The sequence below is a fragment of the Podarcis gaigeae genome (assembly GCF_964106915.1).
Source record: "Podarcis gaigeae genome assembly, chromosome: 6".
NCBI lineage: Eukaryota > Metazoa > Chordata > Lepidosauria > Squamata > Lacertidae > Podarcis > Podarcis gaigeae.
The window spans coordinates 52,518,104-52,540,151 of NC_139682.1; the positions used below are offsets into that span (position 1 = coordinate 52,518,104).

At 45.1% G+C, this 22,048-nt stretch overlaps 1 protein-coding gene across 1 annotated transcript in view; it reads right to left on the minus strand.

Annotated features, from left to right (window-relative positions):
* Positions 1 to 598: 598 nt before the first annotated feature.
* The window catches only part of POMGNT1 (protein O-linked mannose N-acetylglucosaminyltransferase 1 (beta 1,2-)), a 34,833-nt gene continuing 13,383 nt past the window's right edge, over positions 599 to 22,048 (minus strand). Inside the window, exons 3-22 of the mRNA XM_083742409.1 lie at positions 21,777 to 21,882; positions 21,075 to 21,190; positions 20,062 to 20,127; positions 19,039 to 19,152; positions 17,844 to 17,961; positions 17,289 to 17,387; positions 16,950 to 17,077; positions 15,744 to 15,814; positions 14,936 to 15,011; positions 13,374 to 13,457; positions 12,909 to 12,950; positions 12,435 to 12,493; positions 11,869 to 11,941; positions 11,560 to 11,688; positions 10,302 to 10,427; positions 8,854 to 8,918; positions 8,140 to 8,184; positions 7,275 to 7,410; positions 6,963 to 7,072; positions 599 to 5,929 (exon numbers count right to left, since the gene is read on the minus strand). Coding sequence (XP_083598535.1) covers positions 5,833 to 5,929; positions 6,963 to 7,072; positions 7,275 to 7,410; positions 8,140 to 8,184; positions 8,854 to 8,918; positions 10,302 to 10,427; positions 11,560 to 11,688; positions 11,869 to 11,941; positions 12,435 to 12,493; positions 12,909 to 12,950; positions 13,374 to 13,457; positions 14,936 to 15,011; positions 15,744 to 15,814; positions 16,950 to 17,077; positions 17,289 to 17,387; positions 17,844 to 17,961; positions 19,039 to 19,152; positions 20,062 to 20,127; positions 21,075 to 21,190; positions 21,777 to 21,882 — 1,860 coding nt within the window. The 3' untranslated portion in view covers positions 599 to 5,832. The remainder of the gene's footprint in view (positions 5,930 to 6,962; positions 7,073 to 7,274; positions 7,411 to 8,139; positions 8,185 to 8,853; positions 8,919 to 10,301; positions 10,428 to 11,559; positions 11,689 to 11,868; positions 11,942 to 12,434; positions 12,494 to 12,908; positions 12,951 to 13,373; positions 13,458 to 14,935; positions 15,012 to 15,743; positions 15,815 to 16,949; positions 17,078 to 17,288; positions 17,388 to 17,843; positions 17,962 to 19,038; positions 19,153 to 20,061; positions 20,128 to 21,074; positions 21,191 to 21,776; positions 21,883 to 22,048) is intronic.

Sequence of the window (22,048 nt, forward strand, 5' to 3'; positions counted from 1 at the left end):
ACCATTAGGTCCAGTCGTGACCGACTCTGGGGTTGCGGTGCTTATCTCGCTTTATTGGCCGAGGGAGCCGGCGTACAGCTTCCGGGTCATGTGGCCAGCATGACTAAGCCGCTTCTGGCGAACCAGAGCAGCGCATGGAAATGCTGTTTACCTTCCCGCTGGAGCGGTACCTATTTATCTACTTGCACTGTGATGTGATTTTGAACTGCTAGGTTGGCAGGAGCAGGGACCGAGCAACGGGAGCTCACCCAGCCACGGGGATTCGAACCGCCGACCTTCTGATTGGCAAGTCCTAGGCTCTGTGGTTAATGCAGGACTCTAAAAAGAAGTTAACCATGGTGTGTGTGTAACTGGCCTTTCTCTCCTCTCAAAATTTGCTTATGGGCAGCTGCCATTAAATAGAGATGCACCTGGTCACACTTCTACGTTTTGCCTTGAGATGATCAGCCAGGAAACCTTATATAACTGGGGAAGCGTTTTATCATTTGGGCCCACTGGTTACAGGTGAAGGCAGCATTTTTACTGAGCAACGATTAAAAACATGCAGGCTTTTCTGCCATGCAAGATATGGCCATCCATGGAAGTAGGGAAAAGAAAGGTAGTTCCGCCACCTTTATTTTCGGAAGAAAAAAACAACTAACACACACAAAACTGGATTCTCAAAAGCAGTCAGTCACCCTGCACACAGCAGCCTCTGTGCTTGCCTGTTGCTGCATGCAAATGAAATCCAAGTCTGTCCAGGGAATAAGGTGCACCCAGCCCAGGAAACAGCATTACCCTTTGCATTAAGTTAAAGACAACTATAGGAAAACAAGAGTGCTGGTGGTAGCAAGGAATAAAGAATGAGATAGAAGAGCAAGTGGAAACCAAATAGTGGCAAGAACGTCTAATTCAGTCCTAGATGGTATCATTTAAGAGGACAGTTACACTAGTTTGAAGCGCCTGGCACCAAGCAGCCTAACATTTGGTACTAACATCCACAGGGTGTGACAGCTTTACATTCTGATGTCGTCGTGCATTATCAATGGATAGCTTGGGGAACAGCAGAAACAAGGAAAACTGATGGCAACTGATCACATGTTAGCTAGGCATCCGTTGGTCTGAAAAATGTTAGCTGCTTTGCAACAGAACCCTCTCCTCTCCAACTTCCCACCACCACCAAAATAATCTCCAAACCCTCCAGAAGCTACAAGAAAATAGTAATTTCCATGATAGATCAGACAAAGCATCAAGCATGCTGTTACTAACAACCAGAAAGATTCTGGCTGAAATAACCTGGAAGAGAAGAACAGTTGATGAACTTTTAGCTATCCTTCCCCGCATAGTTTGCAAAGAGCAAGGTCAGGGGTTATGATCCTTGGACTTGTTTGCAAAGTTTGACGAGAAGAAGTCACTGCAATCAAAGGGATTAAATACTGTTTGTATTTAAATGGGAATTTGAAGCTGAATGTGAACACATTTTATTCCAGTTGTTTCACACTTGGGTCAATCCCAAGGAGGTTTACTCATAAGCAAGTCTCTGGCTACATAGAAGCCAAGAGGTTTTAGAAGATGCAAGCATAGAATTGCAGCTGCTGGGTGTAATCCAGAGAAAGGCATGCTGACCCCACTGAAATCCAATGCCAGCAAGATACACAACCCCCATATGGCCATTTAGCTTCCATTTCAGTCAAAAGTCTCATGTCCATGGTGCTGGACTATATTTTAAAGATTAAAATGCTTTATATCAAACATTCCCCATCCCTAAACGGTTGTTTTAGAAGCAGCACTTGTAGTACAGGTAACCTTATGAAGACAAACTTTTGGCAAGGGGAAACTTGTTATTATAAAAGTCACACACAGTGAAAACTGAATTAAATTTATATCCTTGCTATTTTTCTTCCCGCTCCCACTGGCATATTGCCAGGGGCAAGTACAGTAGTATAGTACCTTGTTTAACAAACTTAATCCATTCCTGAAGTCCGTCCTTAAACCAAAGCATTCTTAAACCAAGGCATGCGTTCCCACAGCAGCGGGGGACTCAATTTACACACTCAACAGGAAGTGGAACATGTTCTGCTTCCAAGGCAAAGTTCACAAACCAAAACACCTACTTCCAGGTTTGCAGCGTTCTTAATCCAAGTTGTTCATAAACTAAGCTGTTCTTAAACCAAGATACCACTGTAGTGGCTTAGAGCAACTGTTCCAGCTACCCTTTGACATATCTGAACAGGAAATGCAGTAGAGGTGTACTCATTTGCAAGGCTGAACAGGGGAAACCACCCCAACCCATCTCTGCTTTTCTTGCCTCCTCACAAAGTTACAAACTACAATCTTCTTGCAACGATGCTGTTTCCGTGGGATCTTGGGATGTCCTCACCATATACTATTTTGCACTTGGTCGGGTGGAGCAGGAGCTGTGTCTATTGACAGTGCCAAGAGCAGAACACCATTCCTTTCAGAAGACACCTCATGAACACTTTTAAGGTAGATGTAGCCCCTTCGAAAGTGTGTTCTGAACTTTGTTCATGACTACACAAAGTGACCTGATTTTACACACCCGATAGGTAGGAAATGCCTTTCTGCTGCAAAAAGCAACTAGCCCCTCCCTCTGCCCACAACTAAACACTCACTCCGAACATATAGATGAAGTCTGGAGGGGCCTGCGCTCTGCTCTCCATCAAGGCTTTTGGAGACAAAAGTATTTGTAGATCCAGGCCACCTTTCCCCAACTTGGTGCCCCTCCAGGTGCTTTGAATTCCCATCAGCCACAGCCAGCACTGTTGTGGTGACTGGAGCTGACTGGAATTGTCGTTCAAAACATCTGGAAGGCACCAGGTTGGAGAAAGCTGGTCTAGGCATTAGGCTTCCTGAGATCTCCACTTGCCATGCCCCTGAAATCCCATGACTAGTTCTGAAGGGGGGAAAATGGCTTCTCTAAATTAATAAGAAGCACATTAGCTAATTCAGCATTGCTGCAGTTATCCATCAATAAAAAAGCCTTCAGGGTTGCTGCTGCTGCTGTGCATTTGCCAAAGCCCCAACTCTTTGCACTTTGTGCCAAGTGTAATAAGGCCTTGGCGATTTGGCGGCTTCAAAACAGCCCCTATTCTGGTTACCAAATAAATAAGGAAAAGGGCCATAATGTGCTTCTGGAGGGCAAAGGTTGCTGAACTCTGCTTAGAAGTTGCTCCTTCCCCTTATTAAGGGTGCTGTGTGCCTTAAATAAAACCAAACAAAAAAACCCCAAACCCAACAACATAAAAACCCATGCTCCATAACATGTTGCCACAAAAATGGCGAAAGTACTAGCTGCTTCACAATGAGGATCATTTTATATATCATCAGTAGTAAGACTCCGCAGCAAAACTTGTATGTGTGTTTCTAAAAATGCAAACGCATGCTAAAGAACCTACAGGTGCCTGTTTACAAGAACAGATTCCCTTTCTGCATCAATGCTTGCCAAGGAGAGACAAGGAAGGCATAACAGAAAAATTATCCTTTTTGCAAAAATGCAGCACAGCTTTAACATTTAGCTCTACCGTACCTGCAAAAGCTGTTGGGGAAACAGCAGCTGTGTCCACATTTACCTCCAGTGAAACATGATGCACTGGCAATGTGATGGCAAGCGATGCAATCAAGGAAAGCAGCAGCCCAAGCACTCCTTTTCATCTCTGGTAGGAACTGCTGCACTCTCAGCTCTGGGTTACGCTCACCTTGCAGCTGCAGTATGCGGAGTGTATCCAGAGGCAGACACACCCACCAGTTTCCCCTGAGATGGTATGGACTGAACTGACAAGATGTCCTGGTTCCCTGCAGTAAAGTATCACTAACCCATCAACGGCATCCATCCAAAAATCCCTATGGTCTTCCCTCAGTCACTAGACTCTAACGTGGATAGAAGCCAAAGGGTTTCTTTTTGGAAAATGTACAGATCAAGTGAGGTGAAGCACGACACTCTTAGGTTCAGGAGTTGGCTGAAGATGGTACCTTATTGATGGAGGCCACAGATGCCTTATGGACATCTTAAATACTGTAATGTCATCTTTCCCCTTTTCTAGTCCTCTACACCCTAATTCGTTTGTTTCTTAAAGACTCGGGCAGCATCAACTATGTATGGTTAGCTTTTGCGGTGTGGAGAAGGAAGAAGAAACACAAAACAAGAAGACACCTCACCACCAAATGGAAGGGAAAGGATTACATTAAACTAGAACCTGGCCATCTGCTTGTAGCTGGTGCTCCCTTCCCTTTAGCTGTTCACCGAATCAATGTACAGAAAGTTACATTCTAGACCCCAAGGACTTCACTCACCTCATAAGGCACCAGATGTGGAAGAGGAAAACCACTATTTCCTCTTTGTCCCTGAATTTCTGCCCTTTCCCTTCCCCGTTACCTCAGCCCAGCCAACACAGACTCCAGAAGAACCTACTTCCCCAAGAAGCCTCTTCAGAACTTCCTTGAGGTTCTATGAGCTCCTCCTTTCCAAGCAACATGCTTCAGCAATCTATGTCTCAAAAAGAGCAAGACTGGCTTGAACTGAGCAGGGCAGGACACAAAGCCTATCAGCTCCACAGGATGGAGGACAGGAGTCAGCTTGACCTTGCTTAGTGGTACTAACAGTGGCCATTGCCACAGGTCATCCACACTGCAGACTAAAGGCGGGACAAGTGTTCCTGCATTTGGATCTTTGAGCTCACAGAAGCTTTGTTCCAATGGAGCAAACATAATTGAGGTTCGGCTTGATCCATTCACTTCAACTCTCCCTTTCTGAGTAGGCTTTCTAGGCCAGCACATACTCCCTCAAGGCACTTTTTGTGTACACACACACACACACACACACACACACCCCTTCACCACTTCTTGGCTCTTTTCTGTGGATATTGTACAGAAGAGCAACTCCACCAAGCCTCACAGCCTTGGGCCTCTACCTGTTGTTGCCAGTCTGGCTCTTATTGAGCATTTCAGTCAAGAAGAGGTGCCTCAGTTAGAGCCAGGAGAACTTGCTAGGTAGATAAAATGCCAGAGATTTTGATGTTTCCCTTCTTGCATCACAATCCACTGGGAGCAGAGACAGGAGGAAAGGAATTCTGGGCCTGAGCATCCAGGTTGGGTTGCCCGCAGTACTGATACATGCAGTTCCATTTGTGGTTTGTGTCCTTAAGTCCCGACGATGAAGGCCATGGCCTATTTCTCCATCCTCTCGCACAAAAGCCATTCTCCAAATTCAGGCGAGCTGTCTGCTCTGTGGCCACCAGTCCAAGCCATGTGCAGGATGGTTCCTCTGCCTAGACAATGAATGGCTCCACATGCTTTCCCGGGCTTAAGAGTCCCATCACAATCCCCTCCCTAAACTGGAAACCACCAGAAACATAAGTAGGACAGCTGCCTTTTGAAGGATGTTGACCAACACACAGAGTTAATAAATAACAACAAGAAATGTATATATCCTGAAGTAGTGGTCTGAGAAGAGCTCCCTAAAAAGGGAACCAATCACCTTTCCAAACAACTCCCTCTGGCCCAACCCACAATTTGGGGGAAAGGGTGGCCACCGTTAGTAAAGCGTCAGTGTTAAAAATGGGACCGACCAACCCCCTTCCCCACTCCGCAAAATTGTATTGTTGCAGTGGCTTAGAAAAATATTAAAGGCTCCTGCTCCTGCCTTCCCAGTGCAACATATTCACACTCAGCAGCTGCCTTGGGGCAGCGGGGAGCCCTCCCCCCTTTGTCTTTGCCCCCTTCCCAAGTCCTTCAGAGAAAGCGGCACACAAATCTCCCACGAAGCTCCATGGCGTCTTGAGCCCCTTTTCCCAGCAGGCTGTGAAGGCAACACGGACAACAATCCCCAGCCCTGCTTCAAGTTTGCTCTGCTCCTGCTCCCACGGCTCCCACCGCTTCATCCTTGGCTTGGGGCTCCATGTAAATGGGGGTCACTGAGGAGGGTTTCTTGGATCTAGGAGGAGAAGGAGAAAAAAGAGCTGGCTATGAAAAAGGGAAAGGGGGCGAGGAGCTAAAGAGGGCAGCGTGGAGAGGAAAATAAGAAGCTGCCTTGCCCCAGATAAGCCCATTTGTCCATCTAGCCAGTGTTGTCCATCTGGAGGCAGCATTGCTAGGCTTCAGACATCCCCATTCCACTTAATCCAGGCTTCCTCAACCTCTGCCCTCCAGATGTTTTGACACTACAATTCCCATCATCTCTGACCACTGGTCCTGCTAGCTAGGGATTGTGGGACTTGTAGGCCAAAAACATCTATAGATGGAGATGGAGGGCTGAGGTTGAGGAAGCCTGACTTAATCTTTTCTATAGATGGAGATGCTGGGGATTGTCTGTGAGCAAAGCATGTGCTCTGCCACTGAGTCAAAGCCTCTCCTCTTAATAACTGCCTGGAGAGGAATTCTGGCTTTTCATGGCTGCTTCATGACTACACACAATACACCCCCCATCTATCTCCACCTTTGGAAGCTGCCTCCCATCCCTTCTAAGTCACCTTGCTATGGTCTCCCAAGATGGCTCTCAGAGTCAGCTATTATCGCAGCCCTTCCTGCTGCAGCTACCTGGTGCACATGGCCACCTTTCCAGGGAGCTGAACTGCTAAGCAACCATGGCAAAGAATGGTGTTGCCTCTGCTTCTTTCCAAGTTCCTTGCAATTTTTGTTCCAAGCGCCAGGTGGCAGCAGCAGCAGTGAGTTATGAAGACACAGAATTATAGAATTGGAAGGGACCCTGAGTCCTAGTGCAACCCTCTGCAATGCAGGAATGCGCAGCTGTCCCATGCAGGGATTGAACCTGCAACCTTGGTGTTATCAGCACCACGCTCTAACCAACTGAGCTTTCTTAAAACATGTGAGACCGAACAGGCTTGGGGAGCAGGATCTGATTTGAGGGGTAAGCTGAGGAAATGCTGGGAGAAACATGAAGAGACTAAGCGGCCTGGCACTAACATGGGGACCAGGGGGAGTTTCCCCTGCCCACAAAGGAAACTTACGAATAAGGAGAGGCAGGCACTCCCACTACCAGGAAGTGGTTCTTCTTCCGGAAGAGGCGCCACAGTCCTTTATGGTTCCCACGGACATCCAGATCCCAGATGTGGAGGCACTAAGGACAGTGGAAAGAGGACATTGTACAAGCAACATGCCAACAAGGTTGAACCAGCCATGTGATGGAAGCTCCAGCATCTAAGTCGATGGGCTGAATTCCAATTCCCGTTCTGCACTGGCTTTGGATTTAGAGGCCTACAGAAACCCCACCCCGTCCATCTTATGTCACAGGCTGGGCAGGCAAAAATGTTGGAAGTTACCTTTGCAAGTTGAGTCCAGGTGGTGAAATCTGCCTCCTGCTCCATCTTAATGTACATAACGTAGATCTTCCCTTCGGTGTCGGGTACAAAGGAATCCTCACAGGGGTTCTTGCTGTGATCCAGAACTTCTGCCTCACTGAAGGAGGAATTAAAATAAATCCGGGACCGTGAGGACAGACAAAAGAGTGAAGAGATAAAAGCCGTAAAACACACACAGGGGTTTCCAGCAATTTTTTTTAAAGTGCCAATTAGGGAAAAGTAAAAAAGAAAAGGCCGCAAGTTTGTGGGAAGGGCTCACGTTGCTCCTATTGTTGAAGCTTTGTAGTCATACGTCAGACAAAACATTCAAAGTGACTACATTGTTCTTTGGGACCCTTCCCCTTTGTGTATTAGATGGGATGCTTCCAGCCCTTCACAATGACATTGGTTAAAATCCACCCGCCCACTTCAGAGATTGACTGATAACATTGTGGTCCCATTGTGCAAAATTCCTGGCTACCACTTATTGTTTTTCCTCTTACAGTTGATGCTGCAGCACATACACAAGATGCCACACTTTCCACAAATGGGGACACTAGAATACCTCTCTCATAGACATGGCATGCTAGCAAAATCAATCCATGCAACGACAGCAGACACAGCCTGCCTGTGATCCAAACAACTCTAAGAGCTGTATAGATGTATCAGCATAATTTTGATGCTTGCTTCTGTAAAACTGAATAAAAACATAATACCCTCCCCAACAACAGACAAACAAGCATTCATCTCCAACATGAAACAGTTCCTACAATCACACTCTTTAAAACTTTGCAAAATATCATCAATTACCATCAACATGTGTCCAGTTTCCTAGCATTCAAGTTACCTGAGCAGCCGGTGGATTTCAATTTCATATGCATCTTTCCTTAAGCTGGGCGATGGAAAGATAAAGACAGACAGTCAGGGGGGGGGGAGAGAAATATTGATGCTTAACACCTTAGAGGCAGTTTGTTGGGTGTCAGCATCCTGCTTAGTAAATCCACTGCAATAAAACCACTATTTAATTCCACAGTCCACCTTTGCTACTTTGAAAGGCATTCTAGGATAGCCATCAGTTTTTTTTATCCTATTGTAGGAACACCAATGTGGGTTGGAGTAAAAACTAGAAAATGGGGAGGAAGATAGTATATCTCAGGAAACACAACTCATCAGCTGGAGAGGAAAATAAATGTATTTTCCCTCCCTATTTATGAATAAACCACCTTCCTGCTAGTATTAATTTCCTAAAAGTAATAGTCAAGTACATTTTACTCAGAGTAGACCTATTGGAACTAATAGGCATACTTTAGCAATCTTCATTGATTTCAATCCATCTACTCTGAGTAAAGCTTAGCTGACTCTATGATTTTTAAAGGCCACCCACAAGAGAGGCAACATGTTATTATCAACTTTTAGGGCATTCTGGTGCAGGTTAAAGAGTGAGTCTCAGCTGGAGAGGTGCATAAGCCAGGAAGCCCTAAGCCTGGCTCAGAAAGTCAATCCCAGGTGCCCCAGGGTGTATTAGGGCTCATTCCACAGAGGCTGGACATACTGCACTCACCTCTCCACATTTTTTATTTGTACGCTGGGGACAGTGTTGAACTTGTGCTTTTTGAAATAGGCTTCCTAGAAAAACCAAGAGACAAACACATATTTAGGGATCATCAGTCACCTTTCATGTACGTATAACCCCTTATTTCCACATATCCCTGGAGCACACTTGGGAGGGAATCTAAGCTTGATGCACACGGGCACAGATACTGAGTCTCCACATCAAAAAACACACTGCCCCATGGCAGACAACTATCCATAAATGATTTGTTGCATGGGAATGGCCACAGGGAGTAGTCAAAGCCTGAAATGCAGCTGTGTTAAGTGAATAAACAGGAGGCATTGGTTTATTTTGGGTCACTGGACCAGCCTGGCAACTTGGGAGCTAGCACACAAATCGACATAAGAACACAGAGTTGTATCCAATGCTAGACCTATTCAGAGCAGAGTCACCACATTGACTAACTGAAGTTCCATTATTTTCCATGAATTGACTTTCAGGAAAAGTTATTTGGACACAAGCCATTTGCCCTATGTGGGCATTCAGGACACACAATTATCACAGAGCAGGGCCAGGTGCAGTCTCCCCTCCCCAGCATTGTCCACAGGCTTGGGAGGATGTCTGCAGCAGGGCAGCCTCCCAAAGCCAAGCAGGTGGTCCCCAGGAGATGAAACCCCGAGCGCTCAGGGTTCCCGCTTGCTGGGATAGCCCCTGTGTACTGGCAGGCAGTCCTGCTGCAGACATCCTCCCAAAGATGCAGAGAGTGCTGGGCAGAAGGCAACCTCCTCTCATGCCTCAAATGATGATAGCTCTGTGCTTTCAATATCAGAACAGGACTCGTATGGAACTGCTGTACTGGCTCAGATGAAAGATGATCTAGCCCTACACTCTGTTTCTTGAATGTGGCAACCCCCAAGTTTTATTGAGGCTGCCAAGCTAGACATGAAGGCTCAGCCTTCTCCTATTGGTTCCAAGGATGGGAGTCATCGCTCAGTGGTAGAGCACATGGTTCAATCCTTGGCATTTCCAAGCAGGACTGGGAACACCCCTTGCCTGAAAGCTGCTGCAAATCAGTGTAGACAACACTGATCTAGAGAGACCCATGGTCTGAATCAGTCCTATGTTCCTATGACAGACCTCCTCTGCACATGAAGCTTTTGCTGAGTTCTCATGGCCTACAAATGCTTGCATAGGTGCATGGCAGGTCAATATGCACAGATGATGAAAAGAAGCAGCTTCTTTCTCCAAGGCTGAACTGCAGCTGGGGAAATGCAGACTGCTCCAACCACCCTTCTCAGCAAGTAACACACATTATGACCTCCTTGAGAAGAACAAAGAAGGGGGAAGCTAGCAGAGGCCACAACCAGTGGATCTGGAAGCAGAAGGCAGCCAGCAAGGGGGTTCCCTAGGCAGAAGCACACATTGCCTGATGCTTCTCTGTGCAGTTTGATACTCACATGGAAGTAGCCGTTCATGTTGAGGCCAACAATGCCAAAATGGTAGGAGCGCGACACGTCCGGAATGAGGCATTCACGGCCTTTCCGCTGCTCTGGCATCCGCATCCACATGTCCCAGTCCCAGAGCTGGAGGGAAGAGAGCACAAAGGAGTCGAGCCCATTGTGAGAAAGGGCTTCTCGGACAGTCCCTGGTCACATGGTCAGGGGATGTGAAGGTTGTCTAGGTTCCAAAAATTCCAAACATCTCAGTACTGACCATTTCCTTACCTGCTCCATTTGTTCAGCTTTACAAAATCTAACAGCATTTCAGGGGACATTCTACTTTAATTCCATACTAAAAGTTAGAAAGTGTGGGAAATGACTGGCAGAATCCCAGACCAGGGAAAAGAGTTGGTGGAAGAAGATTGGAAGAAATTTAAAGATTATTTGCAGAAACATTGTAAAATTAATGAATGTTAAAATGATGTAGGATTGATTGAATTGAGACGGTTTTCGCAACAAAGTTAAAAGAATATGTAAAAATGGATTGATAACTAGATGACAATATGAAGTTAAACATGTTAAGATATAAAACTAAGATAAAAACAAAGAGGGTAAGGATTTGCTGAACTAACCATGTGAACAGGAATACAAAAAAGGGAGGCGTGAGGAGGTCAGGAAAATAAGTAAATGAAATACAAGTCATGAAAAGACTGATTTGTTTTTAAGATTTTTTTTTATTTTTCATTTATTCACTGAGAGCCAGTGTGGTGTAGTGGTTAAGAGCGGTAGTCACGTAATCTGGGGAACCAGGTTCGCGTCTCTGCTCCTCCACATGCAGCTGCTGGGTGACCCTGGGCCAGTCACACTTCTCTGAAGTCTCTCAGCCCCACTCACCTCACAGAGTGTTTGTTGTGGGGGAGGAAGGGAAAGGAGAATGTTAGCCGCTTTGAGACTCCTTAAAGGGAGTGAAAGGCGGGATATCAAATCCAAACTCTTCTTCTTCTTCTTCTATTCTTTTTTATGTATTTTGCATTGGTTAACTTGTATTTTTGTATCTTTGTTTTGTTTATTTTCCCCCCTTTTTATTCTGTAATCTTTTCTTGCCTATAAAATCTTAATAAATATCTTTTTTTAAAAAAATAAAAGTTAGAAAGTGTGAACAATTATATCTTGCCCTTTAAAAATGCTGGTGAAAACTGAAGGCCTGCAAAGGGTAGCCATTTGGCAATAGAAAGAGCAGGCCTTGTTCTACAAGAGAAACCGAGAGGACACTGACCTTCTCTGGTGTTGGCCATTTGGGCTCCAACTCATCCTTGTAGAGAGTCTTCCTCAACACCCAGCCCAGGCCTGGCATGGTCTCCACACGGTACAAGAGTGAGGGGTCCTCCGCTGTGTGCTCATATCCCTAATTGTCCAAAAAGAGAAGCACCTAAGCAAACTTCCGTAACAAGAGCATATCATGAAGTCCTTCACCCTGATTTGAGGTGGCGGGAGGGAAGGAAGTGGTATGTTGATCACAGGAGGGTGATGCAGAAAAAAGGGAAGAGGCAGGAAAGTGCAATGAAGAACCAAAATCAAGACCCACCTGGTCATTCCAGGCAGAGATACAGTACAAGCTGTCGTCTTCCTCCAGCAGATAGATGGACTGGCTTAGGAAGCTATACATCAAAAGACAACAATTCAAAAACAGTTAGAATAAACATTGTTTAAGCCAACCTTAATCAGGTTGATGAAAGAGGTTTTTTGATCATTGATCAACCTAAGGTCAGTGGCATTCTTTTACAAAAGTATCACACATGGAGCAAAGTCATGATTTGCAAGTCAGGCAAGGGGGTCAAATCCAGTGGTGCGAATGGATCAATCTGAGTAAATACTAAGTATGACCACAAGAGTTTTATTTATTTTATTCCTTACCCTTTAAAGCACACATTTCTGGAGAGGTTGACATAAAGGGTTGGTATGAATTAAGGCTAGTTTCCAGCCCTTCAGAATCCTTCCTGATGGGCTGGCTTGTGAAACCAGTCTCATACTCCCTTTACAATGGTGTTGTGTTCTCTAAGTCATGCAGTAAGTTGACCCAAAGTGACTTTGGTCAGAATGAGCAAAGACATCAGGACCCAGCTAGGGCTCATTGATGGGTTCAGATAATACCTGAAGAAGTCAATGGAGATGTCCAAGTCCTCTTCTAGAACCACGGCAAATTTGGCATCCTACAAAAAAGGTGGAGCACAAAGAGAGAAAAGTGAAGGTGGTGAGCAAGGCCAATGAGATACAAAGTTCAGAAGCAACATTCTTACCCAAGGGATGCAGGAATTTTGGGGGACCCAGTGCTCCTAGCAACAATTCAGTTTCAGAACTATGTCAACTTGATCAGTGCATAAAGGTACCACCCCCTCCACAAGCACTATATAAGAGACAGTTATGTCACTGTGCATGTTTGTTAACGGCATGCTGAACTAAAAAAGCCTCTGCTACATCATGTTCTATGACAGGTGATCATTAGAATCATTTATTCAGGACAGAATATCCTCCCCAGTGATTGCATACAAGGATATAATCAAAGGTAGAATTTTCTAAGTCACTCTTAGAAGGGGAAAGTGGGGAAATGTGGCAGAGATCACATACCGGGTGCAAGTTGAATGTTGCTGTCAAGCTGGCCTTGTAGTGCTGTGAGAGGAAAATGATGCCATCTGTTACAACACTATTCAGAACTCGACTGATTCAGATCAGTGACTCGGACTTGCTACTGAAATACTACTTTACAGAAGTCATATATCTCCATCCCCGCCTGACAAGTGTGGTCCATCTAGGGTGTTAACCTCAGCCAGAGAGCAGGTCACCTCTATTATACTTAGGCATAGAGTCACACCAGGTTGGTTTTTTAAGCTCAGTCCCAGACACAGGCAGACTGCTGGAGAACAAAGACTGGTACACTTGGGCTAAAGGTTCTGTGTGGTCCAGTTGCTTCACAGCTGCCAAGCTTGGTTACTCAGGGTAATCATTTGTAATGGGGCTCATAGGCAAGCAGGATGGCTGCCCCAATGCATGGGCATAGTTTCCAAGGGGAGAAGAGGAAAACGGGTCCCTCACCTGGGAGACTCGGGCATTTTTAATGCTGATGGGTGTGTGCTGGATTCCCTTCAGGCCAAATAGTTCCACCACATCCATTGGCTCCTGGAGAGGAAAAGAAACATAGGAGATTCACACTTCCACAACCCTGGTTCCTTTTTATCAAGGCAAGCACGGCTAGACATATTTTTGACTCCTGATAGAGGAGCACAACAGACTTCAAAGAAGGATAAAACATTTTTTATGTATGCATCTACAGCAGCAAGAATACTTATAGCAAAATATTGGAAGACACAAGATCTTCCCACGCTGGAAGAGTGGCAGACGCAGTTGATGGACTATATGGAACTGGCTGAAATGACTGGCAGAATCCGGGATTTGGGTGAAGAGACAACGGAAAAAGATTGGAAAAAAAATTAAGGACTATTTGCAAAAACAATATAAGTTGTATGAATGTTAAGAATCTGCATGTCTTGGAATTTAGCTCCTGCAACTAGATCGGGAAAATAGGAAGATAAGTTATAATTAAGAAAAAGTTGAAATTTAAGGTTATTATATTCTTTATTTTAAGGCATAAACACTGGATAAAAGGTACTTTAAATTTAGAAGTAAAATATTTTGAAAGATATAAATAAGATACGAAACAAGGTAACAATTTGCTGATATGTTTTATTGTAAAGAACGCAGGGGGAGGGAGGTGTGGGGAAGTCCAGCTAACAACTCAAAGATCGATTGATAAGGTATTGCTACCACAAAGGTACAGGAAGACAACCAGTGTTTATTGCCGCTGAAATGAAAGAAAGGTTCCCAAGTGCTTTTAGTAAGCCAGTCTATGGTTAGCATTCACAAGAAGCAGCAGGAAGAAGTTAAGGTGGAAATTTACCTCAAGCTGTCTGATGTAAGTGCAGTAAAAGCTGCACTCTTCTGTCATTTACTCCCTAGTAAGTTCCAGTGAACTCCTAGCGCAGCTTATTCCCCAGGTAAAGTTGGCACCTTAAGTTATTTTCATTAGTTTTCTTACTCATCTTTCACCATAAGGTCCCAGGGTGGGTTACAGCAAGAGGGTGGCAAAAGGACCAAAAGGCCCCCCCTCTGCTTATCTCAACATCCAAGAGGGTCTATGGGGAGGGGCAGTCTTTCAGACATTTGGGGCCTATGTCATTTAGGGCTTTAAAAACTAATGTGAGCACTGTGAATTGTGCCCAGAAATGAACGAGACGCTTCATATTTTAATTTGGCTGCTGCATTCCAGAGCAGCTGGGGTTTCAGAAGAAGCTTTAAAAGGCAGCCCAAACAACAACTTGATGCTCCACAGCTGCTTTTTGCCTTTCTCACTGGGAGCGGGGCAGGGAGGATAGAAGAGACACTTGCGTCTCTCAAGTGGTAGGGTCTGAAGGGGAAAGGAAGATCTCAGCAAACCAGCAGTAGCACCTCAACAGAACGAGACAGGATATTTTGCCAATAGGTGGATGTAGAAGGTGCAAGCTCAATTCCTGGGTCAGCCCTGAGGGATTTTTTAAAGCACATTATTCTGTGATTAGAAAGAATGCAAAGTTCTTGATGAAATGGAAGAAGGGACTCACCTCATAATATCCATCAATGAAGACTGTTATCATCTGAGGATTGACTCCTTGTGCCGACAGCAGCGATCGCAGCATCCTATGGGAAAGAGGAACATTTTTTAAAATCCTTTAATGATCTTTCCTGTTGTATAATTTAGAGAAACAAATGATTGAATAAAAACAAGAGTAAATGTTACACAGCAAGAGGGCACGTCTTCCCCTCTCCAAAGTCTTGCACATAGAAAGCTACCTGGAATATTTCTCCCCATCTGCTAGCTTTCTGCCTGCAGGGAGACACTGAGGCAGAACCACTATTCTGAAGCAGTATAGCTGGTGAACATCAGGGTTCTGAACAGGAAAATGGAGGAATATGGAGGAATATGAACAGGGATCCTCCATGATTACAGAGGTTTCCCTGTATCAGATAATCACCTTACACAGTGGCAGAGAGGGGATGGAGCTAGTTTGCTTGTCCCTGTTATCCTGCCTGCACATTTACTCAACCAACCGTAATTGCAACACTTGAAGAGGGCTAGAAGCCAAGGCTCCCACATTCCAAGCCCAACAAAGCTGTCCTAGGTGATATTCTGCAGTCAGCTCTGTGGCTCATTGTTTTGTGCTTGCTCTCTCCTTTCCACCACCCAGCTAAAGGGTACATGGTGATGCACACCAGGAATATGAGTCTTTATAAAGGAACTTGGAAACTTGAGGTTCCTACACTTATCAATAAATGTGCCAGGGCTGAAGCTCAATTTTCAATTTCTGCCTGCTGTGCCTAGAAACCCCAGCCAAGTGCCCTGTCAATGGGCCCAAGTCAGTCTCAACTCACCTGTACAGGTAGTTAGGTCTGTTTCCTGCAATGACAGCAACAGGTACATCAAAAACTTTGTTGTCTTTGAGCTAAAAGTGGAAGAAAGATCCTTAAAGCAGATGCTTCAGAGGAAAAGCACAAATTGTCCTCCAAACCCATTCCCTCTTCCTATTCACACCCATATAATTTCTTGCTCTGGAACATTTATAAGGGTAAACTAAGTTAGCATAGCACAGATTTTCTTATGACATGCCAAATAAAGCACTTCCATCAGCCAGGTACCCTTCAACTGTTTCAAAAAAACAAAACAAAAACCAACCTTCACATTTGCTCCTGAAATCCACCTTACAAATTAAGCAACCTAGAACTGGGAAGAGACCCTCACAACTTGGATTAATTTTTGACTCTAGTAATAATAATAATAATTATAATAATAATAATAATAATAATAATAATAATTTTATTATTTATACCCCATCTGGCTGGGTTTCCCAGCCACTCTGGGCAGCATACAGCACATAAAAAATTGTAAAACATTAGGCATTAAATTTTTCCCGATTCAACCCCAATCTGTTAGCTGCCATCCATCCTCCAACGGCCTCCAGACACTCACATAAGACCTTCACCGCCTTCACTGGTTCTGATTTATAAGAGAGGTAGAGCTGGGTATCATCTGCATACTGATGAACACCCAGCCCAAACCCCGATGATCTCTCCCAGCGGCTTCATATAGATGTTAAAAAGCATGGGGGAGATGACAGAACCCTGAAGCACCCCACAAGTGAGAGCCCAGGGGGTCCGAACACTCATCCCCATCCCCCACTTTCTGAACATGGCCCAGGAGGAAGGAGCAGAACCACTGTATAACAGCATCCCCAGCTCCTCCAGAAGGATGTCATGGTCGATGGTATCAAAGGCAGAGATCCAGCAGAACTGGATTTAAGGCGCAGACATGAAAGCAAAAGGAACTGAGCGAGATCGCTTTGAGAATTAGAAATAATGCGGAAGAAGTGGCTGAGAACTGGGCAGAGCATGAAGGGCAGTAGGCCTTTACATATCTGAGAGTCTTCACAGGTCACTTGGTGACTTCCATCCATAGTCTTGCAGAGCTCTCAGCTGGCTGCTTAGTTAAGGAGATCACAGGAAGGCCTTTGTGCTTCCTCATCAACTTCCATTCCTGGAAGAGGTTGGGGAAGAAGGGAGCTCTTGCTCAGGCTTACTCACTGGATCCGGATTGAACTCTATAGGTGTGGGGTCCTTGCAGCTGCAGACACTCCCATACCCTTCCACCTTACTACAGAACCGCTTCCTCCGCCGGTTGAGCTCCGTGTCAGGCCAGTGGCATTCGGCATCTGAGAGTACAATGAAGGGGGTTATTTTGAGACACGAAGACAATTCTGAGCTAGACAAGCCTCTACCAGGTTCTCACGACAGATGATTTAGAGGAGGGGCAAAGAACCCTTTAAATGGATGGTGTCACTGGGTCATCCAAACCCTTGCCTCTGCAACTCCCTCCTTAAGAAGATGCTCAGGGAACGGTGATGAAGAACCAGCAGGCCATACCTTCCACAGAAGTTAGCTGGACTTCAGTCTTCAGCAAGACAGGCTCTCCCCAAGAGGAAAGCACTGGGGACTTGGCGTATTTTTCACCATAAACCTCACCTAGAGAGAAGAATGCATGTCAGGGTCTGCAGAATATAATTACCACTTGTACAAGCCTGGCACTGGGCTGCTGCTGCTGCAACAACATGCATCTTGTAGAACAGGTAGGGAACCTTTGGGCCTCCACATGCTGTTCAACTCCCAGCTCCCCAAAGCCATAGCTAGCATGGCCAATGGTCAGAGATGGTGGGCCAGCAAGGTCTGGAAGGACACACGTCCCCCATTTCTATGCAAGATCCATGACCCTCAGCAAGGAAATCAAGCCAAGCCTGCCCTCTTTCTGTGCCCCATTGGGACCACTGCTCAAGGCAGGATTAGCTAAACGCCCATCTAGGGTGACCAAGTGGCACTGGAGGAATGGAGACACCTCTGCTTTTGTTGTGGTGTAGAAGAAGGAACTCCTTTCCCACATTCTCCCATGCAGATTTGGGTCAGGGGGAAGAAACAGACCCTGACCTCCTTTCTTCCCCACAAATGTCCACATGTCCCTCCAGTTGAGGGAAGCCGCAATCTGACTCCCTAAACTCTTCAGGAGATTCTTCGCTGTGTCTTTAAGGTGGAAGGAGCCCTCATCCTGAAAAATGGAAGAAAAGCCAGGCTGTAATTACATAGGATTTCCCCTCTATTTTTTGTAATAACCATCAATTTTTAGCCTGACACAACTCTTTTCCTTCTGAGTTGGCCACAGAGGCACAACTAATGTCACTTAAAAAAAAAAAGTTAAGGTCAAAAATCTGTGCTTGATAAATGTCCAGAGTTTTAGAGCCTTTTCTCAGCACCACTTTACCATTTTTGTTAAAAACAGTGTATTATTTATACAGAAAGATAAAAGCATAAAGAGCACCCATAAATGGGTGTTGCAAGAATAACAGTAGTACTTAGCTTTCTTCAGACAAGAATGTCAATAAGGATGGGTTCTGCAATTGGAACTAGTTAGTTCAGCCACCCAAGAGAGATGTTGGCAGCTAGGCCAACCCTTTAGTGTTATCTCCTTTTCCCCTTTGTTGCCTCCTGATTTCTAAGGAGCAACAGGGATGCAACCATAAGGTGGACCCAACTCCAGGAACCCATTGCTCATGACAGCATTTGTTTTCTTGGCTGAGAACAAGTTAGTAGGTACCACCACAGTCACTTAATCGTTTGGCTCAAGAACATCTGCACAGCACTATCTTGTTAATAAGAGGTTGCATCACATACTAGTCCTACTCTGAGAAAGCCCACTGAAATTAATGGGCACAACTATCTTAGGTCCATTATTTTCAGTGGGTGTAGTCTGATTAGGATACAATCCTAATTATTTCATCAATAAATATATTTAAGCCTTAGACTTTCTTCAGTTTTTTGCTGCTCTGGGTGAACCACCCAGCATATCATTCATTAAGTAAACAGAATACAAAACAATACCATTCACAATAGTAAATATATAGCAACTGCATCAAATAGAAGTCCATATTATGTTATAGCCACAGGAAAGAAAATAAATCAGTAGCTGCAAAGTTATAGTCCAAGTGTGCCTACTCCAGATATTTTGAAGTGTTTCATTTCACATGACTTTGAAAGAAAATAAAAAGCTACTGAGCACATCTGAACTTTTTATCTCTATGGAGCAGGAAAAAAAGAAAGAACCAAAAAACTCCACCTCCCCACCTACCTTAATTGTGAAGATAAGAATGCGGCCTCTAGCTACCATGTTGAGGAAGAGGACCATGGCTTCGTCCTCATGTGGAGAATAGGTGTCGAAGACTCTCTTCGCCATCACATGACCCTATTAAGCATTCATACACAGAAGCAGATTAGATGGTGGCCTCAGTAGATGGACTCAACTGCTCAACTGCTGAGATCCACACAACCAGCTGCTTCTTTGGAAACAGAGTCAGCCAAAAATGGAAGCCAATGTGCATCTTCCTCATGTTCTATATAAGCACATGGTGGGACTTCTATGCACACTTTAAAGTATATTTTTTCACACACATTTCATCACAGGATTCCAGGGTGGGTTGCTAGTCTGTTAAAATTATGTTGGTTAAAAAGAAAGAGCAAGTAGAACAAGTCCTCCACAGAGCCACTTGCAGCTTCCCATTGCAGCAGCAGACTAATGTTGGCATCCTCTAGTGTCTGAGCAAACAGGCTGGTCTTTATCTCACACCAACATGAGTGCTGTATCTTCATGCACCATTTTTTTTTAAAGCAAGCCACAGGAAGCAGCACCTGGCACAGTCAAGGGGCTAGCAAGGGCTGGGCATCTGGGAAGGCTCCTTGGCAACTGAGCCTGGCTTTCCCAGCAACCCCTGCTTCTTGGCTTAAAGTCTGCCAAGCAGCGGCAGAGGGTGGAGAGGAAGCTGCCATTCTGGATATCCCCATGGTGCCCAAATGTAGCGCCACATGGGGCACTGTGGGGTTGTTAAAGAGACAGGTGGCTTGCAGACCTCTGTTGCAGATTGCTGTCATGCTGTTGCCTGCTAGGATGCCACCAGTGTTAAGAAGAATGGGTGGGATTTGGGTCCCAACTCTAGAAGAGCAGGCTCAAGAATCAATGATGCAATCAGAGCTATTTCTGATTTCAGCGACTTCCCTACAGTTAAACCAGTCACTTCTGCACAATTGTAAATACATCTGGCTTCTGAGATGCAAAGTAGCTTCTTTCAGCAAGTCAATCTATGGCTTAATCACTTACTGTAGCCTGATTCAGCACAATCACGTGGATGCCTCTGCCTTGCTCCCGGGCTTCATCTTCCAAAACCTGTACTATGATAAAAGAAACTATAATAATACTCCATCCCTCTAGCTGCCACCACACCCTTTTGGCACAAATAAGCTTTCTTTCAGGAACGTCCCCCACTAGTTGCTGAAGTCCTGTGACCCCAAAGAGTTGACTGCTTACCCCCACATTTCTTGCTTAAGGAAAACCACCCAAAGTGTAAACAAGAGATACAGTAAGCTTTACACCAGGCTTCCTCAAACTCAGCCCTCCAGATGTTTTTGGCCTACAACTCCCATGATCCCTAGCTAGCAGGACCAGTGGTCAGGGATGATGGGCACTGTAGTGTCAAAACATCTGGAGGGCCGAGTTTGAGGAAGCCTGCTTTATACTGAAGAACTTGAAAGCTGAGGTGCGAATGCCCCATCAGATGACAGTGGTTGGTGAAATACAGTTATAAAAACAGAGATGGTTAGCTTAATGCTGGACTGCACGTCCCATAATCCAGAAGTTGGACTACAACTTCCACCATGCTTCACTATTGACCATGCTGGCTGGGGCTGAAGGACGTCTGAGTCTAACATTAGCCATTAGTTCCCTGCCCCTGGTAGAAAGAAATACTAAGTAAGCACCATAATCTTAAATCCACCTACCATGGAGTAAGCCCTCTTAAACACAGTGGCATTTACTTCCAAGTAAACACATACAGCAGGGATGGGGGAACATTCAGCTCTCCAGATGCTGTTGGATTCCGGCTCCCATCAGCTGCATCCACCATGGCCAATGGTTAGGGGTGATGGAATTTACAGTCCACCAACATCTGGAGGAGCACAGGTTCCCCATCTTCAACATGTGGGATTTTGCTGCAAAGTGTATCGAGCCTCTCTGTTTCAAAAGGTGCTGTGCTTTGCTCTGAAGCCACACATATGAGAACTTCCAGTTTCCCCATTTATTGCATCTCCCCTTATAGCTGCAGCGGAGTCCCTCACCGTCGTCCCATCCACTGCCACGTAGACTTTGGAGCGGCTGGAGTACACCTCAATATCCAGAACCTTCCTGCTGTTGACAGGTCGTCGAGGGATCTCTGGGTTCTGCAAGCCTTCATCTAGGGAGGTGGAAACAAACCATTTACTTCAAGCTACTGATAAACTCTGGTTTAAAAAAACCCCCACAATCAACTCACTCCCAGAAAATATAATCCAAAGATCTAGATTCCAAGAGGAGCATAATACAACATATGTTTTCACCCCCAAGTTCAGGGAAACTAGATATTTAGTGGCAGCCTCCCACTTGATGTCCCTTGAATATTTCTCTCCTTCCGTTTAAAGGTTTCATTATCTAACAGAAATGCTCCAAGTGTCTGCTTTGAGCATGTGTTTGAGGTTCTTAGAGGTCTCCTTGGATGGATCTGAATAACTGGAAGGTGTCATTAAGCAGTTACATCCATACACCTTTCTCTAAGGAATTTCTTCTCTCTCTCCAAACCAGCTGAACAATACACTTTAAAGGACCTTTTATGCAAAGCCGCAGCAGACCGTGAGCAACACTATTGTAGCTAGGAATGTTGCATGCTACCCATTAGACAGGAGATTTAACATGCTAGGGCATGCTGAGCAGGGGAGATACCAGCTTGACCTCTGCTATAAAGGACATTCTACTGCTATCACCTAGACACAACACTCCATACACACCATAATCCTGAGAAGATTCCTCCTCTTCATTGGCTGCTCTTCTAGTGTCCAATATCAGCTTTATATTCACAATCACAGTCACTAGCAAAAAGAGAACAGCCCCCATCTGCAAAGCAATTAACATTAGACCATAAGTATTACTAATCTGATGCCTTAGAAGTCCTTCTGTATTGAAAAGTATCTCCTGCATAGCAGGACATGAAGGCAAAGATGTAGTGTTGGCTAAAGAGCAGAACCATAGCTTTTGAATTATTTTGACGTACCTTTTACCT